Source organism: Larimichthys crocea, chromosome XVIII (genome assembly GCF_000972845.2).
Source record: "Larimichthys crocea isolate SSNF chromosome XVIII, L_crocea_2.0, whole genome shotgun sequence".
In the NCBI taxonomy this organism is placed as follows: domain Eukaryota; kingdom Metazoa; phylum Chordata; class Actinopteri; family Sciaenidae; genus Larimichthys; species Larimichthys crocea.
In genome coordinates this window covers 13,369,586-13,393,862 of record NC_040028.1, presented here as the reverse complement: position 1 = coordinate 13,393,862, position 24,277 = coordinate 13,369,586, and the positions used below count along the sequence as shown (strand labels likewise).

The window sequence follows — 24,277 nt, the reverse complement described above, 5'->3', positions numbered from 1 at the left end:
GACCCAAGTGTAAACACTATTGTGACACCAGAGCCAATAGTCTATCCAGAGCTAAGCTCCAGAGAGCACAGAGAGGAAGAGGCTCAATACAGAGAAAATATGAAGCTTGTTACAATGTCTAATAGCTATTGAAGCATTGATCCGACAATTAACTGAACTAAAAACGGGATGGACATTTGCCTGGCTCTGTTATCATTATCTGCAACCGCTCACCAGTTTTTGCTTGTAGATCAATAATCGCCCCTTTATTGCAGGGTTTCGTTTTTCACCTCCTCTGTTCTCTTTTCTTCTGCCACGAGCAACACTGCAGCGAAACCATGCCAACGCAAAGCAAACCAAAACTTCAGAGGACTGGCTGCAACTTTTTATTTTACTTTTTTATTAGAGATACTCTCATTTATGTTACGAGCATATAAAGAGTGGCATGAAAATGGGAGGCTACAGTTACAAACTGCAAAGGTGCAGAGTAAAGGTGTATATCTTTTGGTATTTTAACCTTCATTAGATGCTTGATAGTGATTTTCAGTAGAAGTTCAGAACCCACCATCTACTTAAAGGTCCAGTGTGTAGAATTTAGTGACACCTAGCAGTGAAGTTGCAGATGAAATGAATACTCTCCCACGTTTCACCCTCTCCTTCCACGCATGTAGGAAAAACTTTGGCTCCGAAATTTGCATACAAAGCAAAACGGCCATATACAGACCAGTTGTAGTTTGTCTGTTCTGAGCTACTAAAACAGGGCTTTAAAATTGACTCCATGGATGAGTAGATATTAAGGGCTCATGTTAAGACAATGAAATGCTAAACGGTAAATGGACTGAACTTATATAGCTTCTGTTTTTCTGTTTTTTTACACACATTCACACACTGATGCCATTAACCGCCATGTAAGGTGCTCATCAGGTTTAGGAGCTCCGGGGATCGAACTACCGATCATCTGTTTAAAACCTACATAATGAATATTATATTTAAATCCTGCAGTGGACCTTTAACAATCAAAAACTGTAGCTATAAACCAGCACAAGACTAAGCTTACAGACCTGTATACGTCCACCAACACATGTACAACACGCTGTATGTGCAAAAAAAATGAATAATGAATAAACCCACTAGGTCTATGTGACACTAAACACTCGGACAGCTGGTAACCTTTTGTTCCAATGTAGCACATGGATAGTTTAAAGATCTCATTAACAAGTTGTTGTGTAACCTGTTTCAACGCTAGTCACCGAAAAACTGCTTTCTATCTCTACTACGACACGGATTAAACTGATCTTTGGTTGGTTGATTCCCAAAATGTCTTCTTTGACAATCTTTGTCTCTTAAACCACAAGTCAGCATGTGATCGACTGTGTGAGGTGCGGTAACTGGGTAGGCATTTACTGCTGATCATTCAAAAACGGCCCCATTTATTAACCTTTCAATTTCTGGGAGTTGAACTGGAAACTTGTCAATGCTGCAATCGACTAAACCTCAGACAAGCAGCTCGGTGCGTGTGCTTTTTGAGGTTAGTGGGTGTTTCTAATTTTCTTCCCCCGTGCAGTGGAAGTTGGTACATTGCAGCTTACGGCTATAAATGGATTTATTTTTGGATCAAATTTAGTTTTCTCGTTTTTCATTTGATCAAAAAGGTCTTGACCCCGTTCTTCGCTCTCAAACAAAACAAACAGCAAATCGACGCCAACACTTGGTGGCTGGCTCTGTTGTGTGTTGATGCTTCTTTCTAAATCTTTATGTAAACTGAATAAAAGTTGATCTAGTGTTAGTCTGACAAACAGTTAAGTAGATGGAGTATTTCATATATATGTTTTTGACATTTTATCGGATCAAACAATGTTTAGTCTTGCCTAACCCTAAGGACTGGAGAAGAAATAACGATACAATAACAGGAGAGTATTGAAGTAAGTTATCTAGATTCCATATTTTCTATATAGATCTGCTCGGTTTAGAGGTATAAAAGCAGGTTTTAATCTTAAAGAGTTTTGTTAAGGTGCAGCTGACTCCAAATGTAATTGAGTTTGTCGTGTTCTAAAAGGGCCATCAGATCCAACACTGCGGGTAAACTGGCTTCAACTAAAAATCTCCACACCTCCTCAGAACGAGTTGTTTCTGACATGTAATAAATGACAGAACCCAAGATGAATACAATTACAGAAACAAACACAACACAAGCTCCAGCATCAATGCAGTGAAGTGCAGTTGTGTAATAGTACCAGAGGAAGACGATGACAAAGAACTGGCACAAATACTATTTTCTCTGCAAGAGGATATGATGAGTCTGTCTAAGTTCATTGCTTAACCAAACAAAAACAAGGGGAGTTGTCCTTTCTAGCAACAGATGGGCACTAAAGATTAGTGCGTATCGTTAAATCAATGAGTGCAAACACACAATGAAGTCGTGGTTAAAGAATGTACTCAAGTTCGCCAAAGCGAAGCCAAGAAAAGGGGAGTGATGTCATTTCTGCCACAAGGCAACAAACATGTGACGACAGAGCAATAATCCCAACAGCTGCTGGAGGGTGAGGCAGGTAAGGGAGTCGGCGGGGGTCGCTTTTGTGCGTCTCCACAACATGACCTCTGACTCGGAGCCGGTGTTCTAATGAAGCACAGGTGACACCTGGACCTCCCAGCGGAGTCGAGAAGGAGCCGCTGACACAATGGGAATCCCTGAAAGCTTCTCAAGCCCGACACCTGGCCGGCTTCCTCGCTTGCTTTCGACAGCACCGATGCTACTTTTCAGAAGCGTTTTACTTAATGCATGCATAAAGACGGGTGCTTTTTAAGTAGAAATAAGCTGCCGGGTGAGTGAATGATTTCTGTCCGCGCCACTTAAAGCTCTGATGTGGGATGCCCCTGTCATCCAGCTGAAAGCTCTTTGCGTGGATCGTTCTCATCAGCTGTAATTAACCAGAGGTGATGCATCATTGCTGACCTTTTCTAATTGCCCCACATCCTGTGGCCTGCACTACCAATTAGCCACAGTAGGATCTAATGGATGAAAGGGGGGGAAAAAAATGAAGCTTGCATTAAAATTGCTTACGCTGACTAGGCAACACATGTCTGTACAACCTTTAGAAACTTGAATGAGAGGAGAGAAGAAAGTATTTTTAGCGGTTTCCACTGTGTGCTTGAAGTTTGTGCAGAGAGAAATTGTGTTGAGCAACTTGAACAAACGCTTAAACACTGAAGACAATCTCCCCGACGATACACAAATGCTACAGAGTGTTGTGTTCATGCTCCAGCTGTATTGTTTTCCTTTGGGGGACCACTGAACCGTAACCCGAGACCATGTTAGATTCAAGGGGGGGCTGGAGCCGAGCTCAAACAGCTGACTCAGCCACCTGGGAGCCAAATGTCTTGGCTTGCTTAGTTCTGTAGCGCTCCACCCAGATCCTAAACAACATGGATTTATACCCCGTTTGTTGAGCTTAGACAACACGCAGCCCAATACAGTGAGGAGGAGACCGACAAGCAGACTGTCAGGAGGCTGTTGTTTTCAGACGGAGACGGAGCTAAATCTCTCCGCACATGAATCTCGTGGAAACGCGGTTACATTTCTTTGCACATACAGCACCATAAGCAGCAGCGACAGCAGCGGCAGCTTAAGAAAAAAGCCTCTTTGAGTCAGTTACTACGACAATCATAATCTTAGCACAGACCTCAGTGAGCAGTCTGTGTAGCTGTTTTAGTCGGATTATCTTAATTCACTCACTAATCTCAAACTTCATTCAAAGAGATTAGGAGCAACAAAACCAAACATGATACAGTAACCAGTCTTTCACAAAACGCCCCCAGGTTTGTCAGGTAAATAATTCAGCATGTTCCTGTTCTGCTGTAACCTCACAATAAATAGGATAGGATCTGATGTGGGTGGACACAGGCCCACAGAAAATTAATAAAAAGAGCATATGAATAACTTTTATTAAACCCTAACCCCCATATTCTGCTATCTCCCTCTTTCCCACCAAATTTAACTAAAGTATAGCAGAGGACTCCAGAAGGCAATCATTATTAGAAGGTGTGGCGCCATGGCTACGTAGTATGTGACGTGGGAGGTAATGCCGATCAGGGTGACAGACTGACGGGGCTGTTCAATGTGCCAGTGATCCAGCAGGTGAACTTATCATCCGTTGAGCATCTGCTGTCAGGCTCTCCGTGGTCCGCAGTGGAAACACAGAGAGTCGGCTGGAAGGCCTTGACAGTCACTCGAAGCAAATTCACAGCCGCTTGTAAAAGTTTTCCGTGTGGTACCTGCGTCATAGTGTTACCTCTGCCCCTCTGAGCAGCTCAACAGCCACGAGTGGGGGGGGGTTGGTGATGAAGACTGCCACCATATGTCACCTGCTTCCTAAAATATTCCAATTGCTATGTAGCTGTGCATATTTGTATAATTCAAATGCTTTGCACTAAATATCTGGCCCTGAATCGATCATATATGTTGGTTTTCATCTGAAAACAAAGTAGTTTCATGGTTCAGGCACACTCAAAATACCATGGTGAACTTGTTAGCAGACAGTTGCATACTTAAACATCCAACAGTGGGGAAACATAATCATTAATTTTGAGGTATGTCTGTGTTAAACTGTTATTTTCTTCACCCATTCCTGGGGGAAATATCTGGATCTTTAGATTCTGCTGTGGCTGATAACAACTCTATAGGAATGAACCCAAACAGTAAAGTTGTGGGTCGGAATATGAGCCAAAGACTGGCTATAACGCTATATAGCTGCTTTGTTATTTACCAAGGATTCACGTCACATTTTGTAAAGAGCGAGACATATTCTCCATACACGCCGACTTACCTGTAACAAGCTCCCGCACTTCTGCATCTACAGTCTTTCTCAGTAGGCGGAGCAGAGCTGGAATACCTCCTGCATTCCTCACAGCGATCTTGTTTTCATCCATCGATTTGCCATAAACGAGGTTCCTCACAGCACCACAGGAGTTCTTCTGGACCTCAAGGACCTTGTGGTCTAGTAGGTCCACCAGATGTTTAATTCCTCCCAGTCGACACACCTACGGATGAACGTGAATGAAATCACACACACCACTATCAGCTGGGAAAAAGATTCGGACCACTCACATTTTTTATTTTTTTTTTCAGCTATACTGTGTGGAGAGTGAAATCATGTATTTATTCATGTGACAGGAGAATCTACACACAGGGAAATGTATTCATAGCAGATACAAATTATAAGTGCTGCTAATCTATGACCATTGAAAAAAAAAATCCTTGACCACAGGAGTCTGACAGACTGAATTTACATTTTCATCCAGAGAGAGAAAAAAACAGAAGCATTCTGTTATTAATTGTGTAGTGTGAATCATTTTGTGATATGTCGACATTTGGCACCTCAGAATAAAAAAGGCATTCTTCTTATGTGATGTCTTAATCCTCTTTCTGTGCCTCCTTATCAAAACTTCTTTCCCCAAAATGCATTATGATGAGAAAAGACAAGCTTGACCTTTAGTGTCTGAACGGAAAAAAGGGTGGAACGATGGATGTGTCTATTTTTTTTTATTTTTTTTAGGAATTACTGTATGCTATTGCTGTTTTTTCCATTGGCTTGTGGCATGAGTGAGCAGTATAAACGCCTCTTTGTGTCTATGTGTGTGAATCTGCAATAGATCTAATCTCTATGCAGTGTCAGCTGAGCCATTGTTTGTATGATGTCATTGACCTGGCTGTATCATGCAACGAGGAAGAGCGAGATCAGCCGGAAGATTCTGCAGATTAGTTGCGACTTAATCGAGACCAAAAGTGAGCCATAACGTTGCCGACAATCTCTCACTGCACGGGAAAACTGTGAGCATGCACAACTATGCAAGGTCGAGCTCAAAGCAGAATGTTTGACTGTTTATAACGGACCCATGCTTCTTTTTTTTCTCTCCCAGATAGATTTATATTACCTTCCTGAGGGTTTTGTTTACAGTTTGTCTCACAGTCCTGACACTTGTTGTCCGGCTGAACCAATTTTATTTTGCAATTTTGTTGCTGCATTTGAGTGCAACAGACCGGCTGGCAGGAGACTCGGAAATAAAACCCAACTTGTGTGTTAAAATGCAAGCTTCCCTTTTGAACCTGACACACTGAAGAATGTACAGATATCGTTCACAATTGGTAACAATTTTTCAAAGTTAAAGCGGTTGAGTAAAGATAAGACGCCGTCTGGGATCGGCAGTACAATACCTACCTCTGTCTTAACTCGATTATCACCGTAGCACAGGTGCTGCAGGTAGGCAGCTGCGTTGGCCTGCACGGAGGGGAAGTGGTGCTGCAGCATGTGGATGACCTCTGTGAGCTCTGGGTCACGCCACGCAAACTCCCTAGAATTACAGGTGGGGGTGCAAATGTATCAGCATGACGACAGGAGGCAGAAAAAAAAACGTGTCTCCTTAAAAAAACACAGGTACAGTTTGAATGAAATGAATATTTGAGCACCTCAGGGTAAACTGATAAGCCCTGGAAATGATATTCACATCTGGTTCTATATTACAATCCACACTTGGGTTACTGCTTTTCTGTATGCAGGACTCTAAAGACAGAATTCAGGATTGCATCACCAATAAACTGCTCATAAAATAAACTTAGGAACCGTTTATTTACACTAAAGTCTATAAAAATATTCTGTAATATACTTGTAGATCTACTGGCATGCTACTTATCGGAATTTATTCTGATTGATTAAGTGTGACGTGCGCAGCAAGGAGCTATGTAGACGTATCTGAAACTGTCAAAATAAGATTACTGGTGTTTGAGTTGTGGCGCGTAAGCTATTACCTCGCCACGTATGAAATATGTGCAGCAAGACCCTGGGCTGGTCAAACTCGGCTCGATTATATATCGCAGCACAAAGAGTACGAAGCTGAAAAATACACTGGAGGATTCCCCTGGACAGAAATCCTGTCAAATATTCCAGGGGAAATGTTTCTCTGGTGCACTTCCTCAACAGAGCTGCGTCATGTTGGTCCCCATGGTCCACTCACTTCAAGTAGTTACGCTACGGCAACATACAAGAGTGTAAAGAAAGCTCCCAGTGTGCAGGGTTAGGGGTTTACTGGAGAGGTCAAGCCACTCTACACATACACGTCTGTATGACAAGAGCAGACGCAGCACTTTAGTGTATGTGAGACTCTATTGTTGAGTTGCCAGGCATTGAGCTAGACTGTGACTACCCAGGGAGCTCTCTGTTTGAATAGTAAGAGGACACTGGTGTCGACCCGGCAGAACAGGGATGCCTTGTCACTGCTACACTGAACACTGGATACTGGTTACTAACCACTGACTACATCTGGTAGTGTAGAAAAACAGACAAAACTTGAGCAGTGCTTACCTGGGGTCCTTCTGAATGCTGTCTATGGAAGGTGAGCGAGTGGCACCATCATCCATGACGACAGCCTGGCGAGTGTAGTTTGGATCGGATGGCCGGTACTGTGCTGAGCGATACGGATCGGCATAAGTGGCGGCTGTGTTGAGAGCATAGTTGTTTCTTTGGTAGATCATGGCACTGCGCTGGCTGGGTGTCCGCTGGAGACTCCCCACACCTGAGGGGGGGGCCAACAAAACAACAAAACAAAACCTTCAGACAGAAAAACCGCAAGCCGACAAAGCCATGTGAGTGGAGATTATCAGTGTTCGGACCTTTTCAGCTAAAACTCTGAGCCTCGCACGCCGGTAGCATACGACTTTAAACCAAGCTGAAAATACAAACATGCGGCCGTTCCATCAGACTCAGCAAATTCTGAAATCTGGAAGCAATTAATGACAAGGATAAAACACAGCTCCCATGGTTCCACAAACCAGAAGTCTTCTTCTTCAAGAGGGCTGTTTGCTTGTTTTGTTTTTTTTTTACAAGGTTGCGTTAAAGCAGAGGGATCCTGCTGGTTTTCTACGAGGACAGGACTCAACCTGCTCGATGATCCATGAATCCCTTCCTCAACGCCCTCTCAGTCGTTCGTGCCATTGTTTTGCTGCAATGGCAAGGCATGACCAGGTCCACAAAAAAAGAAAAAAACAGTCAGAGATACACAAGTAGAGCGAAAGCATCACAAACACAAGCATGCAGAGAAGCCATCCTTCCAGACAAGGTCCAATATTCAGCTTGACAGCATCTCGTTTCAGTCATCTTTCCCCTCCAAGTGATATTATGACCTAGTTCTTTAACACAATGGGACACAAACACAGAACTGCATAAACAAGCGGGTTGGATTTAGCCCTCCTTCTCACCAGTGTCACATGATGTGTGGCAGTGTGACTGCCGCACTGGTCAGATCCCTATCAGACTTCCAACAGAACTGGGCATGTGCGTGCTCAAACTCCCTCCTCCCCCGGAAACCAAGACGTCAACTTGTGGTGCTGCTCCAAAAACACAATTTCTCACATCAGTGCATTTCTATGTTGGGCAGCAGCACCACCCTGCAATATGGTTATCTCCCAAAAAAAAAAACGTAACCTAACAGAGCCAAAGACACTGGAAAGACAAATCATAAACAACACAGTGTAGCTTTGCAGTTTTACCACAACTATTTGGATTCCTTTTCTCATCTTTTCAGGGGCCAAGGATCAATATTTCTACTTAACATAAAAATCTCCCACTTGCAGCACAAAAAAAAAAAAAAAGTACAGTGCAAGCTTCCAGAAAAAGTCAAAGAATACACGGAAAGCCAGTGGGGGGAAAATGGGCCACTGAAATTTCATTTCAAAACATAATAAAGAAAACGCTGAGATCAAATTGGATTTTTCTAATGAGGTAGCTCTTACAAAGACTCTATATTGAACACCCCCCTCCAGCTCCGCCCCACTCGCCTTTTCTCGATATAGCCGGCATAAACGCATTATAGCGGCTTGTCTGCGGGCTTCTTCACAGCATCAATAGCATTTATTAGTGAACTTATCGGTCAAAGCAGATCTCCGGCGTGCCAAGGAGAAGGATGAATGGCGTGTGTGTGTGTGTGTGTGTGTGTGTGTGTGTGTGTCGATGAAAGCTAAGTATCTGAGGCAGGAGGGATGATGAGATGAGAATGCCAACATCAGGGAGCTGGCTGTGGATGTGGGTAACCAAGCTGTCCCCTGGCCCCCTCCATCCTTCTTCTCATTCTCAGTGTGACACACACGTAATGGACTCCTTTGTGGCAGGATGACATATCAGTACCTGCCTATTAACTCATGTCTCACCCTTTCTGTCTGACGGTGGAAGGAGGGGAATGGAAAGGAGGCAGAGGAGGAAAAGGGTGACACCGAGACAGGAAAACAGAAAGAAAGACAGAAAATAAGCAAAAAATGAAGACACAAGTGGCACTAAAGGGCAGAAGGACAGAGAATTGGTGTTCCCCCAACAGGATTCGATGGAAAAGACTTTGAGAGAGATTTGAGCATCTGTAACAGTTCACAAAAACAAAGCACTCTGTGTCTGCTTGAAATGAAAATGTTATGAGTGAAAAAAAAAAAAAAGTAATTTTCTTGACCTGCATGACTCCACGGCATGAAGATACAGAGAGAGCACGAGGAAACAGGAGGAGAAAATGGAGGAAAATAAGAAAACAGAAAGGAATTTTTGGGAAGTTTGGAAATAATTTGGAGCTGGATCTGTTAACGCTCAGAACAAAAACACTACAGACCATCTTTATACTGACATTGTTGCTGCATGCCGACATACAGAGCCGGAGGGAGGGAATACAACATGACGTTATTTAGAGTTAGATATAATACACTCTCAAATTCTTCATTTTAGCTGGCTAGGTGTAACAATTATGGATCTGATCTCCTCACATACTGATGACGAACTGTAGCTCAAAATCAGTTTATGCTAATGGACATCCAAGTATTAAATTGTAAAATAATTCAGCGTTTTTGTTTTTTTTTTGTCTCCTTGTGGCCTAGTAACAAATATTCCTTGTCCTTATTTTTTAGTGTCACTTGCCGTTTTGTTGGCAGGCTGTGCGAACAGCGTGCATAGATTACATAAAGCAAGGCAAAAATGTACTTTAGTGCAGTTTACTTTGGTTTTATGAGGACAGTGTTTATTTTGGAGAAACCTCCAAACATTTTTACTGACAATGACTTTATACCAGGGGTGTCAAACTCAAATCACCCAGCTGGCCATAATTGAAGACTGGGACTACGTTGCAGGGTGTAAAAGTGGTGAAGTGCACACTTTTTTTAAGCTCTTCTGTAGCTTCTGCTGTGTGGTCCAGGTTTTTGTACTTGTCCTGATGTTTTGTCTCAAAGTGCCATCGGAGGTTTATGTTCCTTAAGTGTGGCCACATTAGCTCCACAAACAAGGCACACAGGTTTACCTCCTGATGTCGGCGAACAGTTACTCAGCCTCCCACCTGCTTTAAAGTCCCTGTTCTCTGTGGTGCACAGGTCTTGACCTGTGTTGGCAGCTGTTGCAGTGCATTGTGGGATTTGTAGTATGTGTGCTGGGAGTGTGATTTACCAGCGGGCCATTAATAAGAGACGTATGAAATATTCTCTCTCTCTTGAGTTTGACATGTCTGCTTTACATTATCATTTTCAACCAGTCCTACACTAACTACCAATTCATTACGGTGAGCAGTTTGCAGCCTCTCACACCTTTTCAACACGTGACCCTGACAAAAAAAGGTAACACTTAAAATCTCTTGATTTCACTACATGGTAAAAAGAGGCAGAGGAAACACACAGGGATAAATGTGTCTTGATGTTATGTCCTTTGTCGGTATTTTGTCATCATCTTTACATGAGTTTTACCATATTAATAATGTGGCACCAACCTGAGGAGCTCCTGTAGAGGGTGCCGTGTTGGGTGTGGCTCGGGCTGCGGTACAACGGGCCGTGGAACGTCCGATCCTCGTAGATTGGCGCGATGTGGCGATCTGGGGACACAGTTGACCTCATGTCCTGACCCAGCTGGCTGTGTTGACTAGCATATGAGCTCCGTACTCCTGGAATTATAGGAGAGCGGTTAAGGGGATAAGTGGTTAGCGGTTAAGTGGTTAGCTGCAGAATGGTCTAGTGATTACACAGACAGACAGTCTCATAACTTAAGTGTCAAAAGGTTTGAACCCTGCACAAACTGTCAATCAACTCCGATGTGTCCTGTCAGCGTGTCATTGAGCAAGACGCCAGATGACTTTCAGCTTATTTACTGTAATTCTTTCCGGATGACAGTATCGGTTCAACATCTAAAACATATTAGAATGCAAAATAATGCGGAGACGAAAATAAACACAAACAGGGCTGGATGTGTTTTTGCTTAGATTACTTTTTTTTGTTTTGTTTGGTTTTGTTTTTTTAACATCATGCTTGTAGGCTCACTGGTTCCCATTTATTCTGTTGCGGTATGAAAAGCAGTTTAAGAGACGTGACACTTGCTCGAGTTAGGTAATCAATCATATTAAACAACATGTCTCCTTTAATTGTTGTCAAAGTTAATGTCATTGTTGCATTGTAATGTACTGTACTGCTCTGCATTACCATGAGACAATAATGCAAGGCTGACGAAAAGTAAAAGCAGACGTGATGTTCACTGTGACCTTTTCGAGTCGTTTTTTTAAGTTCACTGTTAGACTTGATGACAATGAAATGGAAACTAGCATGCTGAAGGGGAGGTAGGACTTTTTTTTTCATTCTTTGAAATAAAAATTGAAAAAATGATGATGTAATGTATACATATATAAAATAAAAGCAGTGACTATACATGAAAACACAATCCAGATGGGGTGAAAACTGTATAATAAGTATAAGAGTGTAAGATAACAAACCATGTTATGATGAATTTGATTTTATAACCCCAACTAAAGACTTATTATAATATAATATATATTTCCAATTCTCTTAATAAAAAGGTCCACAGAGTTCAGACACATTAGCAATAAGAAAAGCTACACTATCCTACACTGCTTTGTGTCTTCTGTTGCACTCAAAAACAACACAAGACTTCCAGCTTCCAGTTTCCTGTTGGACGCCAACGTTGAACTTTACTTAATGGAAATAAGTAGTCTGTATTTTTACTTTTGTGCACGGATTGTAAAAAGGAAAACAAAACAAATTAGCCAACCATAACCACGCCACTGTGTTTCTTTGCGTTTTCTTTGCACTGATGTGGTCAGTCTGTGGTCTTTTACTGGTGTTGGAAGAGAAAGTGTCACTAATAATAAATACTGCAATTAATGGGTATAATCAGCTACTGATAAAGACAAACGAGACATTACTGGACCGAGAAGAATGTGAACCAATCAGAGCCTGGCCAGAGCAGATGTTGGGAAATGATGTCATGCGGGAAACAGGCTAACCTGACAGGTGAGCGCTCCAATTAAAAACACCTTTCCAGAAAAGTCACTGTACCAGCAGGCAGCGTGAAGCAGCATGCCCTGTCTGACTCAGATTCAGTCCAGATGTGAAACAGCAGAACGAGGCAACGAACAATATCTGCTTTGAGTTCATCCAAACAAAGAAGACCCACAGCTACGAGACTCATCACCCTCGTTCTCAAACAACTTCAAAATGTTTTTCTTTTGTTTCTTAAGAGGACATCTTCAGATGTGGAAATCCATTTGCAGTGTTATTCACCTTTCATGTTAGTCATGCCATTTCCCAAAGTTCGAGGAGTATTAACAACAAAACATCCCCTTGTACAAGTTTATATGTTTGCTGTTCAGACTCAGTTGTGATGCAAAGTTAGAAAGAAACTAAGAAGGGTAAAACTACAGAAATAAAAAGTAATGGACTGGCTGCACAGCAGACATTTGGACATGTCATAGCAGGAAACAAACCGGTGTATTAACAATTCCACTTAGGGGAAGCCTTGCTATTGTTCATGCTGGTTTGCTGTCACTGGGACACTTAATGGTACTCACCTGTCATCACTGTTATTAAGTCCACCTGTGTTTTTCCTGCTGTGACAAGTCAAAAGGTCAAAATGTCCGCTGTGCAAGCAGTCCATTACAAACACACAGAACAAATCCAGGATACAGCACTTTAAAACAGTTCCACTATTTATTAGAAACAAGTTTATGTGACAGTATATTTATCATAAATATCATTATTCAGTTATCTATTATTCTACCCCACCATTGCAGAGACTTGTAGTACGTCTGTAAACACATTTAGCTGTGTTCGTGGTGCTTTCACAGACTGGTGGTGGAACCAGGAGGACAGTGTGAATCTGCTGCATGCGTCACCCCTCCCAGTGAAACTCATTACTGACAGGTCGGTTTAACACCTTAAACTCAGGTGAACTCAGTTGAAAAATAAAAAAACAGTAGTTAGAAAGGAAAATATTCTGATTTTGAACCCGTGTTTCTTCGGTTGTGTTAAACTCCGCATCAGTGAATCTCACTAAACTGTGAAGCCCAGCGGACCAGTGTACAGTTGGCAACTAACTGCTCATTGCACATTTCACCAGCCTCCAAACGTCACTTGGGTCCTCTCCAACTGCAGCAGCTCAGGCGCAGACTGCTGCTTAACATCGAACCTGCCATGCAGAACTAGCTAAATGAGGGATTCTTGTCACAGTTTGAGACAGAGGAAATTAATAAATAAGGATGTTTGCCTCCTCTGGGAGCAGAAAGGCCTATGGGGGGCAAAGCGAGGAAGATTTTTAGATGCAGATAGCGAGGCCAGACCGAGGCTCACCTCGAGTCTTCAGCAGCTAAGAAGCAGAGCTCGGTGGGGGCATCAGGCAGCTGGTCTAAAGACCCTTCTAACCTTTAGCTGCATAACAGAGGGAATTAATGTTTTTACTCATTAAAAAGATGGTTGTAGTGTAGATTGTGTCCTGGTTAACACTAGTTGATAGACATGTCTGGGCTATACTTTTTTAAATATTAATGCCTGGAGGAAAAACTAGTGTTCTCCTCATCCAAAACCGACAAAGAGACTCTACAAATGTGCAAACCAAGTCTTGAGTGTAGAGGAGTGTAAGTGAGCATTCCCTACCAAAATTATTAGAGCTCTATAATAACATATTAAAGCAGGTGCAAGCTGTTGTGATGCTGACTGGCTGTTTAGTTTTGGAGGCCAGTAATTTAATTTCTGATTTCCACCCATCAACTGAGTGCCATTTCAGGTGGTGTGGTGTCTAATGGAAGACTTGTTGTTTGTTTTCTTAACAAAAATATAAACTATATATATATTAAAAAAAAAAAGCTGCTTTGTTTGCTTATGCAACAGGTTGGCTCCCTCTCTCCCTCATTCCCGGAGTGAACATCAGTCCCACTCCACACCTGTTACCAGGTTGTTTCTCCATTGTTTAAGAATGGCGTGATGGAAAAAAAAAATTCAATTAGCCGTTCAAAATAAATACTTTTTCAACCACTGTTTAATAAAAGCAATGAGCCACTTAGAGCGATGCTCCTGGTGCAGCTTAGAGGGTTTTAGGCACCCACTCTCTCGTGGCTTTTTGCTAAATGAACCGTTGCAGCTGCAACATATACTCTTAAGTTTAAAATATTAAAAACTTATTAATGGTTTCTGTTCAATACTCAAAATAGTTCTGAGTCACCAAGGAATAAACTTTAAGTACTCTGTACTGAAAATGGCAAGATGCGCTGCAGTGCGAGGCATGGGTTGTAGTAAAACTGAATAAGGCCGCTGCAGCTGCTACGTGCGCTGTAGTGGCACACTCAAAAGCCCAGGAAGCCTTTCACTCTGTGGCAGTGCACACAATAGCCACTAGCAGCAGCTTGGCAGGAAATCAGCCCAGCTTCTCTTGTTCAAAAGGTTGAAAGGGAGTGAGGACACGAAGAACGAGTGGGTAGTGGGAAGACATAAGGAAAGGCGGGATCAATAGAGAAGAAAGCCGAAGAAAATATAAAAAGGGGGAGGGAGAGAGAAGATGAAAATGAAAAGAGGGTTAATGAGGCAATCCGGGACCACCAGAGACTTCCCTTCACATGTAAAGCCAGGGAACATGAACTGGGGCTTTTGGCATGCTTGTGACCGAGTGAGAGGGACAGAATCTAGCAGACACAGGAGTCTTGGTGCATATCTCACCCTCTCAGCAGTCCGACTCCTGAAAGTGGCAACATTCAAACAACCTTAGAGGAGACTAATCCGTCTGCCTTCTGTATTCAGCTCCCCTGATAGAAGGGCTGCAGTCACTTCTAAAAGCATCTGCAAATTGTCAGGGAGAAATAACATACTGCTGTCTATTGAGGATGAATGGCCCACATTCCTTGTGCGTTATAGTCATTTAATTCTCCCCTCAGCCCTCTCACCGTGGCTTTAACAGATTACACTTGGCAGAGGCTAGATGAAGGGCGGTGGCGGCTTGGCGCGTGCTTTCTCTGGAGAAACAAACACTTAAATGGATGCAGCTGACTGCATTCCTCGACGAAAATCATTTTCAAGAACCCCTCTCCAAACATGCAGGAGTACTGGCATGATCACCCGAAAATCGTTGTGAAAAATCGCTGTAAAAATAGTAGTGCACCTCGGTTAAATCTACCATTGTGGCTTGGCTGTCTGGTTCAGAGCGCACACATGCAGCTAATGCCATTTCCTCTTACTCTTTTCTCCACCCCTCTCTGCTTTGAAACGGACATTGGGTGTAATGAGTACAGTATTAGGGACAATTTGTCTTAATTTTCCATTTTTCAGCAGCAGGGGGGAAAGTATGCCGATGTGGGTGCGAGATAAGGTAGCCAGGTGGGAGGTAAGGGAAAAAAGGAGGGATGCACGAGATAAGGGAGGATAGAAAATACACAGATGAAAAGAACAGAGAGGAAAGAGGCGAGGAAGAAGGGAAAAACATCATCTCCTGATAGATACTGACAGAAAACAACATACAGCATCCATATCGAGGTTAGGCTGTCGGATGGTGTTTGCCAAATTCATGCAATTGAGCCCGATCATGTGATCATCCCATTGCTTTGCACTATGGCTCATCAAACCACTTGTGACAAATGACTGTGCGAGGCTCCACTGAAGTGTATTTGAGAGAATAAGGAGGACAGGAGGAGAAGGAGGACATGGAGGGATGCTATACCAGAGAGAGAAAGAGAGCGAGAGAGAGGGGAACTAGGCGGGCGTCTTGCTCAGAGGACATACACTGAAAACCCATTTGTGCCTGCTTGAGACATCATCACTCATAGCAGTGTGACATAACTGCCTACTTACAGGAACCTGTAAATTCACCTGAAAATGAGCGTCTGAGAGAAGGGTAACACATCGCCGCAAGATGAGGAATTCTAGCGATGAGAGGTCACGCGACCTCTGCGATTTAAAAAAGGGGTTGGACGGCTTAAGTCCAAAGAAAAGCAGACTGATATCCACTACAGGCGACGTGTGCCAATCATGCTGGGAAACAAACTACAAACTAACACAAAGACCAGAAGATATTGATGCTTATGTCTGTATTTCAGCAATTAATCCATATGAAAAAATAGAGTTTATTTTAATTAGCATATGTTGTTGTTTTTGCTGTTTAACAGCATGATTTTAATTGCTTGCTTTATTTGAAGTCAACCCCCATTTAGTAAGAGGCCCTCAATTAAGAAATAAACAATCTTTTGAATTACATAATTAAAAAGAAACAATAAAGATGAATATATCTTTATTTAGTGATATTTTAACATTTTAGGCCACAAGTCCCAGCCCTACTTTATAGAGTGTGTAGTTACATCAGTGCAGCATGTGATCCTGTAGCTAAAAACAACTACAGTAAACACATGCAATGGTAAAAAAAAAAAAAGGAAATTTAACCCGAGAACAGATGAAAGACACATGTACACACTTGCACCTACATGCAAACACGACACACTGAAGAAGACAAGATGGAAGAAAAAAAAAAACGATGTCACAACACACAACAACCAAAAATGTTCACCTTGAACGTCATCGTCAACCAGGGCATCTGAGGATATCCCCAGGCAGCATGAAGTCAAGCAGAAAACAGTCCATTAACCTTGTAACAATAATACAGTGATTCGCTGAATACGTGGTTCTTCAATCTTTCAGAGAGGAACAAAATCATGTTCTTTGAGTTTATGACCGAGCCCTGCTCGCAGCACTTATAAATGACTACTTTCAATTCTTTTCCCTGGGCTAAAAAAAAAAAGTTCAAATATTACTGAATACTACTGCAATGTGAACAAAGGGTGTTGATTATGCTATGTAATAAGTGTGGCTTTTATAATTTGTCAAAGCTACATTCCTATCTACAGGGGATATCTTGGGGCTGAGAATAAATCACACATTAGCCGGGACTTTCTCACACACAGGTTAGTTAGGGCAGGCAGGTACTCCAAATATAATCTTCTTGATCACCTCAACTGTTCTGAATAAATTACAGACACACACACACACAGAGTTATACAGACAGCTCATTTCTTTCCTTGGTGATCGCCCACGATATGGCCTTGATAATGCACTCGTGAAAATAATGGATTTAGAAGGAATGTGTGAAAATGCTTTCTTCTACCTTCTCTGTTATTTCATCACATATGGACACTTAAGTTTAAGTTGAAGTTAAACAGCGGTATCACTTCTTGGACCTGCAAACTAAAGCTGTCTTGGCATAAACACCATGTATATTTATGTGTGTATCAACTAAATATTACTGACAAGTAGTCGGATCCAAGGACATATAACAAGACCAAAAAAAGAAGAGGTTAGATTTGTACTTTGCTTTGCGATCAATAACTCATAATCAGAAAGTACCACGGCACATTGCTTTGTAAAAATGAAAAAGCCTCTAATAAATGGACCATTCATCATTAAAGGCTTTTTAATTTTTGTAATTCATTAAAAGTTTCATGTTATGGTACTTAGAATTATGAATTATTGCTCAGCAAAGCAAAGTCAAACTCTGATCTCTCTCTTCTTTTTTCTTTTTTAACTCACTTCCAGTGGTTAAACTTCTGAACTCTGTACTACTGAACTGTGTACTGCAAACACTGTGATGTCACTGCTGACCTGGGATAAAGTTACTTTAAAGCTAACTGTAAATATGAAATCCCCCACATGACCGCACAGTCTTTTAGGCGCATGTTTTACTTAGTTTAAGAATATTAATTCATCATCTTCACAGCCACCTATAAGCTGCATGGCCTACTATATTAGGTGGCTTTGTTTGCTATTCTATTGTTAACAGCAACGCTAACTATGATTAGCGATCTATTGTATCTTTGTGTTAATATTTGCCTTCTTGCAGGAACTATGTTTTGGCTACGCTCCAGGACAACCACAGACCTCACAGTCACTGTTTATGTTCAGGCTCACCATGCTGAGCACAGAGCTAACAACAAGCCACACAAAAGCACAATTGTATTGCTGTCAAAATATTTACAGTGCAGGCTGTAAAAATACATATACATACTACTACTACTACTACTACTACTACTGCTGCTACTGCTCAAAAAGATCAGAATAATTAATTTTTATTATTAAAAAAAATGCAAAAACTGACTTATTGTTTGACCTTTTATTAGTGCTGGAGGTGTATTTCTATTTAACATTATTAAATATACAACCCTGTGTTCCTCCATTGGTCTTAGACCACAGTGTGAGTCCACTAGAGAGAGATTTGGCCTAGGATTATACACCATACCACCTGTACACACACACAAAAACATACACTGACACACAGTGATTCATTCAGGATATCAAGGCAAAGTAAATAGTCCAACACAATGCACTATTTTCCTCTTTGCTTTGACAGAAAGTATTTCACAACTGCCCTGAGTTTTACCCAAACTGTACTGTAATATAAAAAACGCTGCAGCAGCTATAAAAACCTTGAAGATAGTTGTCTCCTGATCTAAGAGTCAAAGTGAGTTAGAGAAGCTACAATGAGGTAAATGGCAACGTGTGTGTGTGTGTGTTTATGTGTGAGCACCTGTGAGACTGTCAGGTCGCGTCATCCTCTCGTAAATGTCGTAACTCTGGGGTCCATAGGGGTCGGTGTTGTGGAGCATGGAGCGGGGCAGAGTGGAGCTGTAATGCTGGGGCACGGCGGTCATACTGGCTCTGACCGGAGACGACGAGTGACTCGGCTGCTTGGTCAAAGGAGGGTTCATGCCGTCCACCATGGTCAGAGGTGACCCCATGCGGCCTGATGACGATCCCGCAGTGGCCTGATAGGGCGAGGTGGTGCGGCTGGCGCTGCCCGACCGTGAGTTCATGGAGCCCATGCGTCGCAGTGCAGCGGGGGAATTTTTCTGCGTGGAGTAGGGTGAGCCACCGCCACCAGCGGCGGCGGTGGTGGCACTGGTGCGCTGGGCAGAGGGCAAGGTGGTGGAGAAGATGCTGGAGAGGGGTTTGGGTTCAGTTACGATGGGGGAGCCGTAGGCACTGCCAACTGAGGTACGCAGGGAGCCGCGGGAGGGGGACATACTGCTAGCGTAGGCTGGCGAGTGAGAGCGAGAAGGCACTGAGCTTACCCTCCGCATAGCACGGCCAGGCACTGCTGTCGTCACTGCTGGAACCTGCATGTTAGAAACCAAACAATATGTCTTCATACATTTGTTTCTTCAGTCCCCGAGGGGCTGTAAAGGCTATAAACTGAGATATGCAATGATACTGACGTCCTAAATAGCACAGCATTGCATAAACCAATTAATTACATGACTTTACTCAGGGCCATATTTATGTTCTCTTTTCCACCCCCCTCACTCTGTTGTGTTTGACAGTGCCATTTGGTTTCTCAGTGGTCTATGTGTACAACGCTGTATGAAGCATGATTATGTTTCAGTATACTGTGTGCCTTCTGTGCCTTTAACGATTCATAGAAAAACATGCAACAGCATTGTTGGCCTTTCTCCTCTATTGTTATGAATTAAAAGCCTTTAATCAGTTATATAATTAAATACAGTGAGCTTCATCTTTTTGACAAAGACTGCTTAATTAAAAAACAAATATTAAATAAGAGAGAGGAGATAATTCTTGCAGGATACATTTTGTGCTTGACAACAGCAATATGTTGTGTGTGTGTGTGTGTGCAGTTGCTGGCAGTACCTGGGCTGAAGCCTGGCCCTCGGCCCTGGCATTCCTCACCAGGGTACCGGTGCCGGCGCCAGGGAAGGAGTGCTGCATCCTCAGCTCAGCCTTTCCCAGGTTCTGGCTGCTGAGGTAGCCGCTGTTGGCATCCTGGTAGCCACTGTCCGAGTACGAGTTCATCTGAGTTGAACTACGGGAGTTCCCTGCGGACCCTGAGAGAGAGAGAGAGGCATGGAGGCGAGGGGAACAGGAGACAGAGACATCATAAATGGTTTCGTAATAGACACGACCTTTACCTAGACAGTATTACAAATGACAAATGGGGCAGCGGGGGGTAAAACTGTTCACCACCCTATAATTCAGAGTGCCATGGTACATCTTTCATAAGCTGTGATGAGGGATCAGTTGTGATCAGTGGCACCTGAAGTTGCGAGATGAAACAACATTCTGTATCACCAAAAGTAAAGTGTGGCTGGAGAATCGCTTCAAACAAAGATGCGAGTTAGAGACAAAGAGGGCTGCAGAAGATGGAGAGAAGGCAATATAACAGACCCTCACTTTCATGGAGAGAGGACTGCTCCGGGGAGTACAGAGACACCTGCTCTGACTCAGTCCTGATGCGGTAGCTGGGCGACTGGGAGCTGTCAGTCACCCGAGACTTTGTGTCCCCTGAGGTGGAGGCATCTGGGAACACACAGCAGAGCAGGGTGTCAGACGTAGAGGGAAGAGCTTTGAGTCTGAAACAATTATAGAGTTTTTGGCTTTGGATGGAAAGATTATAATAGCCATTAAAGCAGACGGCCATTTTTGGAGTTGAGAGAAAACAATAACAGACAATAATTTCTGCAACATTAGTTTCATGCTTGTGTACATTTGGAGTCGTTAAATTTTACAGCCATACTAATTCGGGAAGGAAAAATTGGGTAGCACGTCACTTCAACTGTGTAAACAGCCATGTTTCAAATCCCTTCTCTTCACGCATGACAACAACCAGAATCAGAAACGGGTTCATTGACAAGTAGGTTTCCACATACAAGGTATTTGTCTTGGTGTTTTGGTCCTATGTTACAATATGTACACTATGTTTTTAGAATGAAACTAGCTGGATGGTTTTGTGTGGGAATGTGCAAACAGGGATTGGAATTAGCCCTCTAATGTGCACAATGTTTTTACCATAATCACAATCTACTTAAGCGTGACCAGTGTCAAGGGGTTACTCTGCAATCACTAGAACAATAGTGGAGCAAGTGGAGGGGAACAGGGAGGCAAACATTGGCAGCCACGGTCTGGAAATCCTGCCCGGTTAGCTGGTGCGAGAATGAAAGCTGAAACCTGTGAAGAAGCCGCCTTTGTTGCCCAATCTGACCTGTTGAATAAATCTGTTGACACACAGACCTAGTGTGTTTGACAACCTGGCACCTCACACTCCCACCTCTGAAGATCTGAGGGAGTTTGCCTGTTTACAGACTGGACTCAAGCGGGTCTCGAGTCAGATCGTCGGGGATACACAGAGGACGCGGCCTGTTGTTGCCACTGCAACGACTAACTATTTGCCAACCTTGTGACTTTTAACAGCGCTGCTATTTCTAATTTAAAAACATCACCCTGTTTCAAAAAGTTTCAGCTTCTGTTTGGTCTTGGTTTCTCGCTCGCCTACTCACCGTCTCTTGTGTGCCATCTCTCTCTCTTTCTTTGTATTTTTAACTAAATATCAATAGGGCCAAAAAAAAAAGTTTACGTAGGCGTTCATTTTCCCATTAAAACAATATGGAAAATAATAGAAATAACACTTATATTTTATATTAATATATAAACACATTTTGTTGGGCAGAATTCAGGGTCACATCTTGACAGAACCGTATAATGTCTACATAATAATGTCTACTTAAGTCATCTGCTAGTTAAAAGCTACATTTGAACTTTTTGTTTTGCTTCTACTAGAGAGACCTTCTGTCCGAAACATCCTACAACAACAGATCAACAGGCATACGAGCAAATAGTAATGAGATGCTGTACAAAACATTATAGGAAACAGCTCTGAAGCTCACGCCACGTGGTGGATGGAGGAGCCTTGCGGGGGCCCACATATACACAAAGAAAGTTCACAAGCGAGATTTCAGATTTGATGTCATTAAAATTTCACGTGGGTGACTGGTAGGACTTAAAACAACGAGACGGTTCTATAAAGAACAAAAAGCATTTATATGTCCCTTTTAAACGTAAGTAATGACATGACTGAACAAGTCTTTTGTCCCCCTTCTATTCTAGCAGTGACTCCGTGCCTGGCACACAGTGTGTTGTTTCAGACCACAGGGTTTTTATACTAAGCCTTGACCCTGTTTGATAAATGAGATGCCAAAAAAGCCAGAAGAGAGGAGGAACAGGAAGAGAGGGAGATGGAACGAAAGAGACAAGAGACAGAAGCCATTTTTCTTCACACATTGAAGATGAAACATTACCGGCTTTAAATATCCATGTATGGCGGGATTTTTTTTGGCATTCACAATTAGGTTACTCTTATATGTAATAATTGAATGTTGTCGATGTTGCTGTTTTCATCCCTTTGGAGTATTGAAGAAGAGGATTGTCTGTCCTCTCACTGTTTGCCTCTGTGATGAATTTTAAAACTGATTTTGCACTTGCTCTTGCTTCAGTAACCCCAGCTAATACATTTTCTTGTCTAATATTAATATATTAGATAAAACTACAGAACACTGCTTCCACAGTTTACACAGCAGTCCAGCAGTATCCACACAGACAATCAGCTCGTGAAAACTTTTAATTCCTATTTTCCCTCTCAGGCTATTTTGTGTTGTGTTTTACCAGATTTAAAGAGCAACTTTTAGGTTGCTATCTGCAGTTAATTAATATGTATTTCAATAAGATATCTCTATATGAATTACAGTGACATATGGACTCTTTGTTGTTTTCACATCCACCTTAAAACTGAAAAACCGGCCATAATGAGAGTGGTCAGGCTGGGTCAAGTTAACTTATGATAAATATGGATGAATTCATGGTAATTTAGAGACGGGTGAGGTTGAAAATATGCATAATAAGCAAACAGCCTTAATATATATATAAAATTATGAGCTTGCTAGGCATCCAAAGGAAGGAGTAAAGAGAAATGATGAACGCCATCAGCACGAAATAGAGCTGTGTCGTGAGGAGAACCACCGGAGAGCTGGGCAGGTGTGGTGAGAGCCACCAAAATCTCTGAATCTGTGTGATGTTTGACTTCACAGCATGCTAAAGTTTTTATTATTTTATGTTGTCTATTACAAAAATCTTGAGCATGCGGATTCTGCCGCAGGTAAAATGACACAGGGTGTTGTTTTGAACATGATCCCGACATGTTAGACTGTCATGTCTGAAAAGGAATAAAGCAGAGACGAGGGACCAAAACAGAAAGTGAGAGAAAGCTTTCATTCCAGCGTTCTTGTCTTCATGCTCTCAGCGGACATGAGGTGTGACGGCATTGACATTTCCTGGGGCTTGTTACCACAGTAACACTTTTAGCCCAAAACTCCCAGACAGTGGAGACATACGGCGGCTCATCGGGCCTCCCAGATAAACGTGGCCTATTACGCTCTGTGCCACACATTTAGACTTTAATTCATTTAGATCGGGTGGGGAGAAAAAGCACATTACCACATCTGACGATCATTTATCATCTACAGTACAATGAGAGATCAATACAAAGCAAAACATTGTGATTGTGATTAGTCCCCGGCTCTGTTCCAACAATAATGAAATGCATTCAGCAAGGAAACGGAGAGTGGGCAGCAAATGAGAAAACCGTGAAGTATTAATATTCCCAGTGCATATGTACAACTATAACCCCCCATGGGCTCTTTTGACGGCATCAACAATAAAAGATTAATGACTATTCCAGAAATTCGTTCGTTGCACTATACAATTAATAAGCCATGAAATACATTAGTATGTTCAATTCATTATCTGTTTTTTCCTGAAGACTTTTCAAGGGAATGTGGACAAAACAAACACAGACCAAAAGGGGTCTGAGAGAGATCCTTCCGCTCGCGGTAAACTGATGGTGTTGTGCATGAGTGGGCAGAAATAGCTTAAATAAATATTAAAAACAAGAATACGCCTCAGGCTGTCCATTACTGTAAGCTCGGGCTCATGTTAGTAATGATTATTGCGGAAATGTAAAACATGTCCGCACTACGCAGACACACACACGCTTAACCAAGCCTTAGAGAAAGATACACACACACACACACACACACACACAGTCCCATGTGCCAATATTAAACAATAACTCAAAAGCACTTTGCCGAACAGTTAAGCCTTACTTATGTTACTTTATCACTGTAATACTGTTTAGTCGAC

General features: G+C 42.4%; 1 protein-coding gene across 9 annotated transcripts in view; it reads right to left on the bottom strand.

Moving 5' to 3' along the window:
• Positions 1-24,277, bottom strand: part of pkp4 (plakophilin 4) — a 77,284-nt gene that overhangs the window by 11,505 nt on the left and 41,502 nt on the right. For 6 of the 9 annotated variants that reach the window (XM_019259838.2, XM_019259839.2, XM_019259836.2 and 3 more), the window contains 8 exons: positions 20,474-20,605; positions 19,940-20,133; positions 18,822-19,410; positions 16,812-16,838; positions 10,756-10,926; positions 7,335-7,545; positions 6,195-6,327; positions 4,803-5,016 (listed from right to left, as the gene is read on the bottom strand). In XM_019259838.2, the coding sequence (XP_019115383.2) occupies positions 4,803-5,016; positions 6,195-6,327; positions 7,335-7,545; positions 10,756-10,926; positions 16,812-16,838; positions 18,822-19,410; positions 19,940-20,133; positions 20,474-20,605 (1,671 nt within the window). The remainder of the gene's footprint in view (positions 1-4,802; positions 5,017-6,194; positions 6,328-7,334; positions 7,546-10,755; positions 10,927-16,811; positions 16,839-18,821; positions 19,411-19,939; positions 20,134-20,473; positions 20,606-24,277) is intronic. The other 3 variants (XM_019259835.2, XM_019259837.2, XM_019259840.2) reach the window with 3 other exon arrangements.